Source organism: Bombina bombina, chromosome 1, assembly GCF_027579735.1.
Source record: "Bombina bombina isolate aBomBom1 chromosome 1, aBomBom1.pri, whole genome shotgun sequence".
Classification (NCBI taxonomy): domain Eukaryota; kingdom Metazoa; phylum Chordata; class Amphibia; order Anura; family Bombinatoridae; genus Bombina; species Bombina bombina.
The window spans coordinates 218,241,077-218,257,482 of NC_069499.1; the positions used below are offsets into that span (position 1 = coordinate 218,241,077).

The 16,406-nt window shown below is 40.8% G+C and overlaps 1 protein-coding gene across 2 annotated transcripts in view; it reads left to right on the top strand.

Moving 5' to 3' along the window:
- KLHL28 (kelch like family member 28) overlaps window positions 1-16,406 on the top strand; it is a 305,199-nt gene that overhangs the window by 23,898 nt on the left and 264,895 nt on the right. For both annotated transcript variants that reach the window (XM_053697850.1, XM_053697851.1), the window contains exon 2: window positions 1,013-1,911. In XM_053697850.1, coding sequence (XP_053553825.1) covers window positions 1,013-1,911 — 899 coding nt within the window. The remainder of the gene's footprint in view (window positions 1-1,012; window positions 1,912-16,406) is intronic.

Consider the following 16,406-nt stretch of genomic DNA (forward strand, 5'->3'; position numbering starts at 1 on the left):
CTCCTATTTCTTAGAAGTCCTTTACAATGGGATGTGGCTACTGAGAAATTTTTAAGGTAAAATATCTTTCTTTTTTACATAGAGATGCTCAGGTGATATTTTCTAGTCAGCTTTTTACATCTATACTGCATCACTTTCAAGTGTTTCAACATTTGGGTATTATGGCCCTTTAAGGGCATACCACCCGGCTGATTGCACTGACCAACTGGCTAAAATTGAAGCCAGTATTAAGCTCCAAATTGGCCAATATTATTGTTCTCCAATGTTTATTGTGCAAATTATCATTAAATCAATTTATGTTCAATTATCCAATCAATGTGTGCATTGGATAGCTTAAGTAACACTTATAAATAACAGAAAATGTTCTAACATTGGAAAGTATTAAACCGCTCCTACCAGGCTATTTCATAATCCAAATATTACCTGGCTGGCAACATTTCCTATGGAGAATACTGTGTAGTTTATCAGCTTTCTTTGTAAAATAAAAAATGCTTTATTAGAAGAAAGCAAAGATTTGGAGAATTTCATACAATAATACTGAACTGCAGTGTTGTGGAACTTATGGGGAAAAAAAGTTATTAAATCTTTAAAATCAGAGTATAAAAATTTTATATTTGCTGATTTTTCTATATTGTTAAAGGGATATAAAAGTACAGAAAGAAAATGCTCTAATATGTTAGAGCATTTTATTATTGCACTATTGCTTGTATATAAGTATGTGTTTAACCCCTGCAAAGGGATTAAACACATAGTTAAAGTCAGCTCCAGAGCAACACAACACTACTGGAAGATAGCTGAACACATCAGGCGAGCCAATATCAACATGCAAATGTGTGTAACTACCCAGTAGTGTAGGGTATACATATCCTTTTTCAGCAAAGAATAACAAGAGGAAAAAGTAAAATTTAAAATAGAAGTAAATTTAAAAGTGTCTTAAAACTACATGGTCTTTCTGAATAATGCAAGTTTTAATTCTAACTTTCCTATCCTTTTTTGGGTTTTTATTTTTCAGATGGAACAGTCTTCTCAGTCCTACATGCTTGCCAACTTAACCCATCTGCATTCAGAACATCTGTTACAGGGCCTGAACCACCTCCGACAGCACCAAGAGCTCTGTGACATTGTGCTGCAGGTAGGAGATGTCAAGATACATGCCCATAAAGTGGTGCTTGCAAGCATCAGCCCTTACTTCAAAGCCATGTTTACCGGAAACCTTTCTGAGAAAGAGAACTCGCAGGTGGAGTTTCAATGCGTTGATGAAGCCGCCCTCCAGGCCATCATTGAATATGCCTATACAGGAACAGTCTTCATCTCCCAAGAGACAGTGGAGTCTCTTCTTCCAGCTGCAAACCTCCTCCAGATCAAGCTAGTACTGAAGGAATGCTGTGCATTCTTGGAAAGCCAGCTTGATGTGGGCAATTGCATTGGCATTTCCCGTTTTGCTGAGACCTATGGATGCCATGAACTCTATCTGGCTGCCAATAAGTTCATTTGCCAGAATTTTGAAGATGTTTGTCAGACAGAAGAATTTTTTGAGCTGACAAATTCTGAGTTGCATGAAATTGTTTCCAATGACTGTTTGAATGTTGTTAATGAGGAGAATGTTTTTTATGCACTAGAATCATGGATCAAGTATGATGTGCAGGAAAGGCAGAAATACCTGTCTCAACTGTTGCACTGTGTCCGACTGCCATTGCTGAGTGTCAAATTTCTCACCAGGTTGTATGAAGCAAATCACCTTATACGCGATGACCACACATGTAAACACTTACTGAACGAAGCTCTGAAATACCATTTTATGCCTGAACATAGACTGTCCCATCAGACGGTGCTAAAGACTCAGCCTCGTTGTGCTCCAAAAGTGCTTTGTGCAGTGGGAGGGAAAGCTGGACTGTTTGCTTGCCTGGATAGGTAAGACTTATTACTAATTTATTGTATATCATGATTTATTGTTTTGTTTATTATTTCTTTCATACAGGTGGTGAGAGTCCACCATCCATTATTCACGGAAATTACTTCTCTACCACTAGGAGGAGGCAAAGATTCCCAAACCCCAAGAGCTCTATAAAACCCCTCCCACCTCACACATACCTTGGAGGTGGTTAAAGAATGAAGATGTGCATATGTGTTCTTCAGAGAGAGGGGTTTTTCAGTGTATCTTGAAGCCTGGTTCCCCTCAGAGTACATTGCTTGTCAGAGGGATGTATTTGGGCTATGGTTTTTGATCCTATGGTTTCGCCTCATAGGAAATCCTTCATATACCCTCTGTAATCAGTCGCAATGACGTGACTTCTGCCTCCCTTTATAGATCTACATTATACTCCTATTCCATAACCTCTGCTGATTTGTCTCAGTTTTGCTATCTGCTTCTTGTTTGATAGTGGATGAGTGCCTATGGGTATTTTTATTTTAACATATAGACACTCATCTAGCTACTTTATTAGCACGTTTATCTATATATGCAATTATATATGACCCTGGTACAGTTCCTTCACTATTGCCTTGCTTTTCTTGTGCTTAGTTTTACATGCTTAAGCCTTGCATGTCGGGATTGCGCACGTCGGGTTTATGCTCTTCGGCTGAGCTCACGTCCATCAGTCTGTTAGGAGCTGTCGGGTTAATGCATGTCTTTATTTTTCCTTGATGTACGCATATATTTATTTTTCCTTCGTTGATGTACGCATATTGGTTTAGCGCACAATTATGCACACATTGGGTTTTGGCATGCTTATTTCCGATTTAAACTGTACGTAGTTTGGCGCAAGTTCAGAAGCAATGCTTTTGTCTCAGATGCAGCGTACATTGTTAAAACGCCTTTTAGGTGGGGGTAAATGGGTTTCTAAAGGGGCTCAGTAGTGCTTATTGCTTTGCTTTGCCTTATGCTATAAGGGGCAGCATGTTTCTGTCCCTAAATATACTTTAGAAACTGAGTCTCCTAAACACCTTTCTGCCGTTTATAGGTGGGCTTACTGTAAAAAAAAAAGCTGAGGTTCCCTCTTCAGCTCATTTATGTGGGTCATGTTTTAGATTTTGTTATGCATACAGACTAATCTAATGCTGTTTATTTGGGTACTAAACTCTTTGTTCATTACAGGTTAATGTCAAGGTGGTGCCTAGTGCCTTTGAAAGTATTTATCAAGGATGCATTATTTGTGGCTTTGGTTGCTCTCCCACCTTCAAATAAACATAAACGGTCAATCAAAATTTTACTTTCTATAAATGCTATGTGCCCTGAGCTCAGGTTGTGTCTTCAGATAATTAAGTTTTCTCTGAGAATAAAGATTCCTTATGTGAAGTTGAACCTGATAATTCTTTTTTTCTTTGTTTAAAGGTGAACACATTCGTTCTCTTTTTAAAAGAGGTCTTGATTACTTTAGGGGTTTAAAAATCCTAAAGCTTCTGATGATAAACCTTGTAATCATTTACTGTTGTTAATCCCCCTGAGGTTTTTCCTGTGCCTAATGCTGTCCCTTGCATGATTGCTATGGAATGGTCTAAGCCAGGTGTGTCTTTTAATCCTTCTGCAAGATTTTAAAAAATTATATTCTTTACCTGCGGCCAAGCTAGATTTATGGGAAACGGTTCCCAAGGTGGATCGGCCTATTTCCACTCTGGCTATACATACTAATATTCCTTTGGAAGACGGTACTTCTCTTAAAGGCCCTTTAGACAGAAACTTAGAATCTTTTCTTATAATGACCTTTTTACATGCTGGTTATATTCTCAGACCAGCTATTTCTATTGCTGATATGGCTGCTGCCTCTACCTTGGTTGTCTAGCACTAACAGGGTTATCAGAAAGCTGTTCTGAAAGACTAATCTATTGGGCTTACTTCAGAGTGCCAATTCCTTTATTTGTGCAGTGTTTGATATTATGAAGATTAATGTCAAAAGTATGTCTTTAGAAATTCTTGCCAAGAGGGCATTATGACTTAAATCATGGTCTGCTGATATGGTGTATACATTTAGATTGTGTCTCTCCTTTCAGGGAAAGAAGTTATTTGGATCTGATTTAGATTCTATAATTTCTACTATTACTGGAGGTAAAAGAGCTTTTCTTCCTCAAGACAATGTTTAAAGGAAATTCCAAAGCTTCTAATTCAGGGGTGTCCAAACTTTGCTCTCCAGAGGTTTTGGAACTACATTTCCGATGATGCTCAGCCAGCATTTTATCTAGCTGAGCATCATGGGAAATGTAGTTCCAAAACCTCTGGAGAGCAAAGTTTGGACACCCCTGTAATCTAATTGGTTCCCAGAGGAAGTTTTTTTCTGTCCAATGTTCCAAGTAATCCTATAAAAATCTCAAACTTTTTCTTCAATCTGTCTCAAATCTGGAAGATATGGGAGTAATAGTTCCAGTTTGCAGAAACAGGGGATGGGATTTTATTTTAATCTCTTCATTGTTCCAAATAAGGAAGGCACTTTCAGACCAGTTCTGGATTTGAAAACTCTGAACAAGTTTGTAATAATACTATGAGGACTATTCTGCCTTTTGATTAGCAAGGTTAGTTTATGTTCACAGTAGATTTAAAGGATGTTTACCTTCATGTTCCAATTATCAGAGAACATTACCATTTTCTGAGGTTTGCTTTTCTGGACAAGCACTTTTAGTTTGTTGTTCTTCCATTTGGTCTAGCTACAGTTCCAATAATACTTTCCAAGGTTCTGGTGCCCTTTGTTTGTACTCAGAGCTCAGGGTATTGCAGTATTTCCTTACCTGGACTATATTTTGGTTCAAGCTCTGTCTTTTCCTTTAGCAGAATCTTACACGAACCAACTCTTGTTGTTTCTTCAAAATCATGATTTGAGGATTAATTTTCTTTGGTTCTTGGTTCCTCAGACAAGGGTTACTTTTGTAGGTTTCCAAATAGACTCGGTGTCTTAATCTTTCTCTAACAGAGCAGAGACGATTAAGATTGGTGTCAGCTTGTCTATACTTTTAGTCTTTTTTTGTTCCCTTCAGTGGCTCTGTGTATGGAAGTACTAAGTCTCATGATTGCAGCTTCAGATGCAATTCCATTTGTTCTATTTCACAAGGCCTCTTCAGCTTTGTATGTTGCATCAATGATGGTCTCTGACACCACAGGGGGTTTGGGATCCTCGGGAGGCAAGGTTGCCAATCAATTTTCTGGAACTCTGTGCAATATTAAGGCCCCCTCAAGCATTGGCCTCTGTTTAAAAGGGAGTCTTATCTCCGTTTTCAGTCAGACAATGTCACAGTAGTGACTTATGTTAATTATGTGGGGGAACTCGCAGTTCCCTGGTTATGATGGAGGTGTCTAGGTTTCTTTCTTGGGCAGAAGCCAATTCTTGTCTAATCTCTGCAGTTCACATTCTAGGGGTGAACAATTGGGAGGCAGACTTTCTCAATCGTCAGTCTCTACATTCAGGAGAGTGGTCTCTTCATCAGGATGTGTTCAATCAGATTGCGGATCTTTGGGGTCTCCCAGAAATATATCTGATGGCCTCTCATTTGAACAACAAACTTCCAGATATTTTGCGGGGTCCAGGAATCCTCAGACAGAGGTAGTGAATGCTCTAGTAAAGTTGATATCCTGAAAATTAAACGTTTAGTTCTAAGACAATAGGGTTTTTTTCAGATTTGGTGATTAGAACTCTGATTCAGACTCTTAAGCATGTATTTAGGAAGATTTATCACAAGGTTTGGAAAATCTTAATTTCTTGGTGTATAAAATTTTTTTTTTTTTTCCTGGCATTCTTTTATATGCTAGTTCTCTGAAAGGGCAGATTTCAGCTCTTTCAGTTTTGTTCCACAGAAAGATTGCTAATCTTCCTGATGTCACTGTTTTGTTCAAGCTTTGGTCTGTATTATCAAGCCTATTTCTCCTTCTTAGAATCTTAACCTTGTGCTAAAAATGTTACAGGTTCCTCCTTTTTAACCTATGCACAAATTGCATATTAAACTACTTTCTTTAAAAGTGTTGTTTCTTCTGGCTATACCCTCTGCTAGAAGAATATCTGACTTGTCTGCTCTTTCTGTGAGCCTCCTTATCTGATTTTTTTTTTTTCCCCCATCAGGATAAGGCTGTTTTGCCGACATCATTTAATTGTTGTTTCTTCAGACAACACTGGATCTTGTTAGGGCATTTAAATTTTATGTTGATGATACTAATGATTTCAGACAAACTTAGTGTTCTATTTTTCTGGAACTAGGAAAGGTCAGAAAGCTTCTGTTATTTATTTTGCCTCATGGTTAAAACTTTTGAATAACAGAGCTTATTACTCCTCATTCTACTAGGTCAGTGGACACTTTCTTGGGCTTTTTATGAATGAGGTTTCAGTTGATCAAATCTGCAAGACAACTACTTTGTCTTCTGGCATACTTTTAATTAAATGCTACCATTTTTATGGTTTTGTTTCTTCTGAAGTAGCCTTTTGGTAGAAAGGTTCTTCAGACAGTTGTCTCAGTTTAACGATTATGCCTGTTTTTTAAGTGCATTATATCAAACAAATCTCTTTGAGGTTGTGGTTTTATGTTTTTAAATCCCTCCCTTTTGTTATTACTCGTGGAATCCACAGCTTGGGTATTAGTTCCCATGAGTAATGGATCGTGGACTCTCACCACCTGTATGAAAGAACACATAATGTATGCTTACCTGATAAATTAATTTCTTTCATGGTGGTGAGAGTCCATGAGCCTCCACCCTGTGTTCTTTTGAGCACATCTTTTTCCCCTGCTCCTTTTATGGCTCTTATTCATTTTTTACCTCACTTGCTTTAATATACTTTAAACTAAGATATGTGTTAGGTGGGAGTTTTTTGTTTTTTTTATTAAGCTCTTGGGGTTTGGGAATCTTTGCCTCCTCCTATTGGTAATGAAGTAATTCACATGAGTAATCGTGGACTCTCACCACCATGAAATAAATTAATTTATTAGGTAAGTATAAATTGTTTGATTTTTTTAGTATGTTATGTTAAAATCAACAGATTGATGAATTTATTATATTCAAGTTGTTTAACAAAAGTGGCGTGTTTAAGATTAAGGTCTTCATTTTCTCCAACATTGGTGTGTCCGGTCCACGGCGTCATCCTTACTTGTGGGAATATCTCTTCCCCAACAGGAAATGGCAAAGAGTCCCAGCAAAGCTGGCCATATAGTCCCTCCTAGGCTCCACCCACCCCAGTCATTCTCTTTGCCGTTGCACAGGCAACATCTCCACAGAGATGGTTAAGAGTTTTTGGTGTTTAAATGTAGTTTTTTATTCTTCTATCAAGTGTTTGTTATTTTAAAATAGTGCTGGTATGTACTATTTACTCTGAAACAGAAAAGGATGAAGATTTCTGTTTGTGAGAGGAAAATGATTTTAGCAGACAGTAACTAAAATCGATTGCTGTTTCCACATAGGACTGTTGAGATGAAGTAACTTCAGTTGGGGGAAACATTTAGCAGACTTTTCTGCTTAAGGTATGACTAGCCATATTTCTAACAAGACTGTGTAATGCTGGAAGGCTGTCATTTCCCCTCATGGGGACCGGTAAGCCATTTTCTTAGTCTCAAACAGAATAAAGGGCTTAATATGGGCTATAAAACTGGTAGACATTTTTATGGGCTAAATCGATTGCTTTATTTGGACATTTTATACAGGTTTATGCTGATAATTCACATTTATAAACTTGGGGAACGTTTTTTAACGGCAGGCACTATGTTAGACACCTTTTCCAGTCAGGGAGGGCCTTCCCAGTTGTAGGCTGAGCCTCATTTTCGCGCCATTACTGCGCAGTTGTTTTTGAGAGCAAGACATGCAGATGCATGTGTGAGGATCTGAAAGTAGCTGGAAAAGTTTCTAGAAGGCGTCATTTGGTATCGTATTCCCCTCTGGGCTTGGTTAGGTCTCAGCAAAGGCTGTAGCTGGGACTGTATAGGGGTTAAATTTGTAAACGGCTCCGGTTCCGTTATTTTAAGGGTTAAAGCTCTGAAAATTGGTGTGCAATACTTTTAATGCTTTAAGACACTGTGGTGAAATTCTGGTAATTTTTGAACAATTCCTTCATACTTTTTCACATATTCAGTAATAAAGTGTTTCTGTTTAAAATTTAAAGAGACAGTAACGGTTTTGTTTTAAAACGTTTTTTGTGCTTTATTGACAAGTTTAAGCCTGTTTAACATGTCTGTGCCTTCGGATAAGCTATGTTCTATATGTATGAAAGCCAATGTGTCTCCCCATTTAAAATTGTGTGATAATTGTGCCATAGCGTCCAAACAAAGTAAGGACAGTACTGCCACAGATAATGAAATTGCCCAAGATGATTCCTCAGATGAGGGGAGTAGACATGATAATACATCATCTCCTACTGTGTCTACACCAGTTTTGCCCACGCAGGAGGCCCCTAGTACATCTAGCGCGCCAATGCTTATTACCATGCAACAATTGACGGCTGTAATGGATAACTCCATAGCAAATATTTTATCCAAAATGCCTGCATATCAGAGAAAGCGCGATTGCTCTGTTTTAAACACTGAAGAGCAGGAGGGCGCTGATGATAATTGTTCTGTCATTCCCTCACACCAATCTGAAGTGGCCATGAGGGAGGTTTTGTCAGATGGGGAAATTTCAGATTCAGGAAAAATTTCTCAACAAGCTGAACCTGATGTTGTGACATTTAAATTTAAATTAGAGCATCTCCGCGCACTGCTTAAGGAGGTGTTATCTACTCTGGATGATTGTGACAACTTGGTCATTCCAGAGAAATTATGCAAGATAGACAAGTTTCTAGAGGTTCCGGTGCACCCCAACGTTTTTCCTATACCCAAGCGGGTGGCGGACATAGTGAATAAGGAGTGGGAGAAGCCCGGCATACCTTTTGTTCCCCCCCCTATATTTAAGAAATTATTTCCTATGGTCGACCCCAGAAAGGACTTATGGCAGACAGTCCCTAAGGTCGAGGGGGCAGTTTCTACTCTAAACAAGCGCACTACTATTCCTATCGAGGATAGTTGTGCTTTCAAAGATCCTATGGATAAAAAATTGGAAGGTTTGCTTAAAAAGATTTCTCCTGTTAAGTGTGGTCAGTCCACGGGTCATCATTACTTCTGGGATATTAACTCCTCCCCAACAGGAAGTGCAAGAGGATTCACCCAGCAGAGCTGCTATATAGCTCCTCCCCTCTACGTCACACCCAGTCATTCTCTTGCACCCAACGAATAGATAGGATGTGTGAGAGGACTGTGGTGATTATACTTAGTTTCATACCTTCAATCAAAAGTTTGTTATTTTATAATAGCACCGGAGTGTGTTATTCCTTCTCTGGTAGAATTTGAAGAAGAATCTACCTGAGTTTTTCTATGATTTTAGCCGGAGTAGTTAAGATCATATTGCTGTTTCTCGGCCATCTGAGGAGAGGTAAACTTCAGATCAGGGGACAGCGGGCAGATTAATCTGCAAAGAGGTATGTAGCAGCTTATTATTTTCTGACAATGGAATTGATGAGAAAATTCTGCCATACCGATATAATGTAAACTCAGCCTTAAATGCAGTAGCAGCAACTGGTATCAGGCTGTCATGTATGTATATTTTACACTTCAGTATTCTGGGGAATGGCACTTCACTGGAATTATACTGTATGCATAAGACTTTAGCCTAATTTGCAGGGACTAGCAACAGGCTTTTTAATAACACTTAATTTATTTAATGTTAAACGTTTTTGCTGGCATGTAAAATAGTTTAATTTTCTGAGGTACTGGGTGAAAAAATGTTTTGGGCACTATTTTTTTTTTTCCACTTGGCAGTCGTTTTTATTTAATTTAAGACAGTTTACTGATCTCTCTCACTGTTGTGTGTGAGGGGGAGGGGCCTTTTTTGGCGCTTTTGCTACGCATCAAAAAATTCAGTCAGAAGTTTATTGTCTTCCCTGCATGTTCCGGTTCATCTCTACAGAACTCAGGGGTCTTCAAAACTTATTTTGAGGGAGGTAATCACTCACAGCAGAGCTGTGAGATTGTAGTTGACTGTGATAAAAAACGTTTATTTCTGTATTTTTTTTCTGCTATCAGGGTTTGTTATCCTTTGCTAATGGGAGCAATCCTTTGCTAAAATTGTGTTTTTACAAAGATTTGATGCTATAACTTCTCAGTTTATTAAGTTTCAACTGTCATAACTTTTTCTGTGCTTCTTATAGGCACAGTACGTTTTCATATTATAGTAAATTACTTGAAAAGTATTTCCAAGTTGCTAGTTTATTTGCTAGTGTGTTAAACATGTCTGATTCAGAGGAAGATATCTGTGCTATATGTGCTAAAGCCAAAGTGGAGCCCAATAGAAATTTATGTACTAACTGCATTGATGCTACTTTAAATAAAAGTCAATCTGTACAAATTGAACATATTTCACCAAACAACGAGGGGAGAGTTATGCCGACTAACTCGCCTCACGTGTCAGTACCTGCATCTCCCGCTCGGGAGGTGCGTGATATTGTAGCGCCGAGTACATCTGGGCGGCCATTACAAATCACATTACAGGATATGGCTACTGTTATGACTGAAGTTTTGGCTAAATTACCAGAACTAAGAGGTAAGCGTGATCACTCTGGGGTGAGAACAGAGTGCGCTGATAATATTAGGGCCATGTCAGACACTGCGTCACAATTTGCAGAACATGAGGACGGAGAGCTTCATTCTGCGGGTAACGGTTCTGATCCAAACAAACTGGATTCAGATATTTCAAATTTTAAATTTAAGCTGGAAAACCTCCGTGTATTACTAGGGGAGGTGTTAGCGGATCTGAATGATTGTAACACAGTTGCAATACCAGAGAAAATGTGTAGGTTGGATAAATATTTTGCGGTACCGTCGAGTACTGACGTTTTTCCTATACCTAAGAGACTTACTGAAATTGTTACTAAGGAGTGGGATAGACCCGGTGTGCCGTTCTCACCCCCTCCTATATTTAGAAAGATGTTTCCAATAGACGCCATCACACGGGACTTATGGCAAACGGTCCCTAAGGTGGAGGGAGCAGTTTCTACTTTAGCTAAGCGTACCACTATCCCGGTGGAGGATAGCTGTGCCTTTTCAGATCCAATGGATAAAAAGTTAGAGGGTTACCTTAAGAAAATGTTTGTTCAACAAGGTTTTATATTGCAACCTCTTGCATGCATTGCGCCTGTCACGGCTGCAGCAGCATTTTGGTTTGAGTCTCTGGAAGAGACACTTGAATCAGCTCCATTAGATGAGATTACACACAAGCTTAAAGCCCTTAAGTTAGCTAACTCATTTATTTAGGATGCCGTAGTACATTTAACTAAACTTACGGCTAAGAATTCCGGATTCGCCATTCAGGCGCGCAGAGCACTGTGGCTAAAATCCTGGTCAGCTGACGTTACTTCTAAATCTAAATTGCTTAATATACCTTTCAAAGGGCAGACCTTATTCGGGCCCGGGTTGAAAGAAATTATCGCTGACATTACAGGAGGTAAAGGCCATGCCCTGCCTCAAGACAGAGCCAAACCTAAGGCTAGACAGTCTAATTTTCGTTCCTTTCGTAATTTCAAAGCAGGAGCAGCATCAACTTCCTCTGCACCAAAACAGGAAGGAGCTGTTGCTCGCTACAGACAAGGCTGGAGACCTAACCAGTCCTGGAACAAGGGCAAACAGGCCAGGAAACCTGCTGCTGCCCCTAAGACGGCATGAATTGAGGGCCCCCGATCCGGGAACGGATCTAGTGGGGGGCAGACTTTCTCTCTTCGCCCAGGCTTGGGCAAGAGATGTACAGGATCCCTGGGCGTTAGAGATCATATCTCAGGGATACCTTCTGGACTTCAAATCCTCTCCCCCAAAAGGGAGATTTCATCTGTCAAGGTTGTCAACAAACCAAATAAAGAAAGAGGCGTTTCTACGCTGTGTACAAGATCTTTTACTAATGGGAGTGATCCATCCGGTTCCGCGGTCGGAACAAGGACAAGGGTTTTACTCAAATCTGTTTGTGGTTCCCAAAAAAGAGGGAACTTTCAGGCCAATTTTGGATTTAAAAATCCTAAACAAATTCCTAAGAGTTCCATCGTTCAAGATGGAAACTATTCGGACAATCTTACCCATGATCCAAAAGGGTCAGTACATGACCACAGTGGATTTAAAGGATGCTTACCTTCACATACCGATTCACAAAGATCATTACCGGTATCTAAGGTTTGCCTTCCTAGACAGGCATTACCAGTTTGTAGCTCTTCCATTCGGATTGGCTACGGCTCCAAGAATCTTCACGAAGGTTCTGGGTGCTCTTCTGGCGGTACTAAGACCGCGAGGAATTTCGGTAGCTCCGTACCTAGACGACATTCTGATACAAGCTTCAAGCTTTCAAACTGCCAAGTCTCATACAGAGTTAGTACTGGCATTTCTAAGGTCGCATGGATGGAAGGTGAACGAAAAGAAGAGTTCTCTCTTTCCACTCACAAGAGTTCCCTTCTTGGGGACTCTTATAGATTCCGTAGAAATGAAGATTTACCTGACAGAAGACAGGTTAACAAAGCTTCAAAATGCATGCCGTGTCCTTCATTCCATTCAACACCCGTCAGTAGCTCAATGCATGGAGGTGATCGGCTTAATGGTAGCGGCAATGGACATAGTACCCTTTGCACGCCTACATCTCAGACCGCTGCAATTGTGCATGCTAAGTCAGTGGAATGGGGATTACTCAGACTTGTCCCCTACTCTGAATCTGGATCAAGAGACCAGAAATTCTCTTCTATGGTGGCTCTCTCGGCCACATCTGTCCAGGGGGATGCCATTCAGCAGACCAGACTGGACAATTGTAACAACAGACGCCAGCCTACTAGGTTGGGGCGCTGTCTGGAATTCTCTGAAGGCTCAGGGACAATGGAATCAGGAGGAGAGTCTCCTGCCTATAAACATTCTGGAATTGAGAGCAGTTCTCAATGCCCTTCTGGCTTGGCCCCAGTTAACAACTCGGGGGTTCATCAGGTTTCAGTCCGACAACATCACGACTGTAGCTTACATCAACCATCAGGGAGGGACAAGAAGCTCCCTAGCAATGATGGAAGTATCAAAGATAATTCGCTGGGCAGAGTCTCACTCTTGCCACCTGTCAGCAATCCACATTCCGGGAGTGGAGAACTGGGAGGCGGATTTCCTAAGTCGTCAGACTTTTCATCCGGGGGAGTGGGAACTTCATCCGGAGGTCTTTGCCCAAATACTTCGACGTTGGGGCAAACCAGAGATAGATCTCATGGCGTCTCGACAGAACGCCAAGCTTCCTCGTTACGGGTCCAGATCCAGGGATCCGGGAGCGGTTCTGATAGATGCTTTGACAGCACCTTGGACCTTCGGGATGGCTTATGTGTTTCCACCCTTCCCGATGCTTCCTCGATTGATTGCCAGAATCAAACAGGAGAGAGCATCAGTGATTCTAATAGCGCCTGCATGGCCACGCAGGACTTGGTATGCAGATCTAGTGGACATGTCATCCTGTCCACCTTGGTCTCTACCTCTGAATTAGGACCTTCTGATCCAGGGTCCCTTCAAACATCAAAATCTAATTTCTCTGAAGCTGACTGCTTGGAAATTGAACGCTTGATTTTATCAAAACGTGGTTTTTCTGAGTCAGTTATTGATACCTTAATACAGGCTAGGAAGCCTGTTACCAGAAAGATTTACCATAAGATATGGCGCAAATACTTATATTGGTGCGAATCCAAGAGTTACTCATGGAGTAAGGTTAGGATTCCTAGGATATTGTCTTTTCTACAAGAAGGTTTAGAAAAGGGTTTATCCGCTAGTTCCTTAAAGGGACAGATTTCAGCTCTGTTCATTCTTTTACACAAACGTCTGTTAGAAGTTCCGGACGTTCAAGCTTTTTGTCAGGCTTTAGCTAGGATCAAGCCTGTGTTTAAAACTGTTGCTCCACCATGGAGTTTGAACTTAGTTCTTAATGTTTTACAGGGTGTTCCTTTGAACCCCTTCATTCCATTGATATCAAGCTGTTATCTTGGAAAGTTCTGTTTTTAATGGCGATTTCCTCGGCTCGAAGAGTCTCTGAGTTATCTGCCTTACATTGTGATTCTCCTTATCTGATTTTTCATTCAGACAAGGTTGTTCTGCGTACTAAACCTGGGTTCCTACCTAAGGTGGTCACTAACAGGAATATCAATCAAGAGATTGTGGTTCCATCTTTGTGTCCTAATCCTTCTTCGAAAAAGGAACGTCTGCTACACAATCTAGATGTAGTCCGTGCCCTGAAATTTTATCTACAGGCAACTAAGGATTTTCGACAAACGTCTTCCCTGTTTGTCATTTATTCTGGTCTGAGGAGAGGTCAAAAAGCTTCGGCTACCTCTCTCTCTTTTTGGCTTCGTAGCATAATACGGTTAGCCTATGAGACTGCTGGACAGCAGCCTCCTGAAAGAATTACAGCACATTCTACTAGAGCTGTGGCTTCCACTTGGGCCTTTAAGAATGAGGCTTCTGTTGAACAGATTTGCAAGGCTGCAACTTGGTCTTCTCTTCATACTTTTTCCAAATTTTACAAATTTGACACTTTTGCTTCTTCGGAGGCTGTTTTTGGGAGAAAGGTTCTTCAGGCAGTGGTTCCTTCCGTATAAAGAGCCTGCCTGTCCCTCCCGTCATCCGTGTACTTTAGCTTTGGTATTGGTATCCCAGAAGTAATGATGACCCGTGGACTGACCACACTTAACAGGAGAAAACAAAATTTATGCTTACCTGATAAATTCCTTTCTCCTGTAGTGTGGTCAGTCCACGGCCCGCCCTGTTTTTTATGGCAGGTCTAAAAAATTTTTAAATTATACTCCAGTCACCACTGCACCCTTTGGCTTCTCCTTTCTCGTTGGTTCTTGGTCGAATGACTGGGTGTGACGTAGAGGGGAGGAGCTATATAGCAGCTCTGCTGGGTGAATCCTCTTGCACTTCCTGTTGGGGAGGAGTTAATATCCCAGAAGTAATGATGACCCGTGGACTGACCACACTACAGGAGAAAGGAATTTATCAGGTAAGCATAAATTTTGTTTTTTGTACAGCAAGGTCACTACAGCAGCGTGGTTCTGGTTCGAGGAACTAGAAAAATCGCTCAGTAGAGAGACTCCATATGAGGAGGGTATGGACAGAGTTCACGCACTTAAGTTGGCTAACTCTTTTATTTTAGATGCCGCTTTGCAATTAGCTAGATTAGCGGCGAAAAATGCAGGGTTTGCAATTGTGGCGCGTAGAGCGCTTTGGCTAAAGTCTTGGTCAGCGGATGTATCATCCAAGACAAAATTGCTTAACATCCCTTTCAAAGGTAAAACTCTATTTGGACCAGAATTGAAAGAGATTATCTCAGACATCACTGGGGGAAAGGGCCACGCCCTTCCTCAAGATAGGCCTTTCAAGGCCAAGAATAAGTCTAATTTTCGTTCCTTTCGCAATTTCAGGAACGGACCGGCCTCTAATTCTGCATCCTCTAAGCAAGAGGGTAATGCCTCACAGCCCAAACCAGCCTGGAAGCCTATGCAAGGCTGGAACAAGGGTAAGCAGGCCAAGAAGCCTGCTGCTGCTAACAAAACAGCATGAAGGAGTAGCCCCCGATCCGGGACCGGATCTAGTAGGGGGCAGACTCTCTCTCTTTGCTCAGGCTTGGGCAAGAGATGTTCAGGATCCCTGGGCACTAGAAATAGTTTCTCAGGGTTATCTTCTGGAATTCAGGGAACTACCCCCAAGGGGAAGGTTCCACATGTCTCACTTATCCTTAAACCAAATAAAGTGACAGGCGTTCTTACATTGTGTAGAAGACCTGTTAAATATGGGAGTGATACACCCAGTTCCAATAAAGGAACAAGGAATGGGATTTTATTCAAATCTGTTCGTAGTTCCCAAAAAAGAGGGAACTTTCAGACCAATTTTGGATTTGAAGATCCTAAACAAATTTCTCAGGGTACCATCGTTCAAGATGGAAACCATTCGAACGATTCTACCCACTATCCAGGAAGGTCAATTTATGACTACCGTGGATCTAAAGGATGCGTACCTACATATTCCTATCCACAAAGAACATCATCAGTTCCTAAGGTTCGCCTTTCTGGACAAACATTACCAGTTTGTGGCCCTCCCATTCTGGTTAGCCACTGCTCCAAGGATTTTCACAAAGGTACTAGGGTCCCTTCTAGCGGTTCTAAGACCGAGGGGCATTGCAGTAGTACCATACTTGGACGACATTCTAATACAAGCGTCGTCCCTGTCAACAGCAAAGGCTCATACAGACATCGTTCTGGCCTTTCTCAGATCACACGGATGGAAGGTGAACATAGAAAAAAGTTCTCTGTCTCCGTCAACAAGAGTTCCCTTCTTGGGAACAATAATAGATTCCTTAGAAATGAGGATTTTTCTGACAGAGGTCAGAAAGTCAAAACTTCTAAGCACTTGTCAAGTTCTTCATTCTGTTCCAC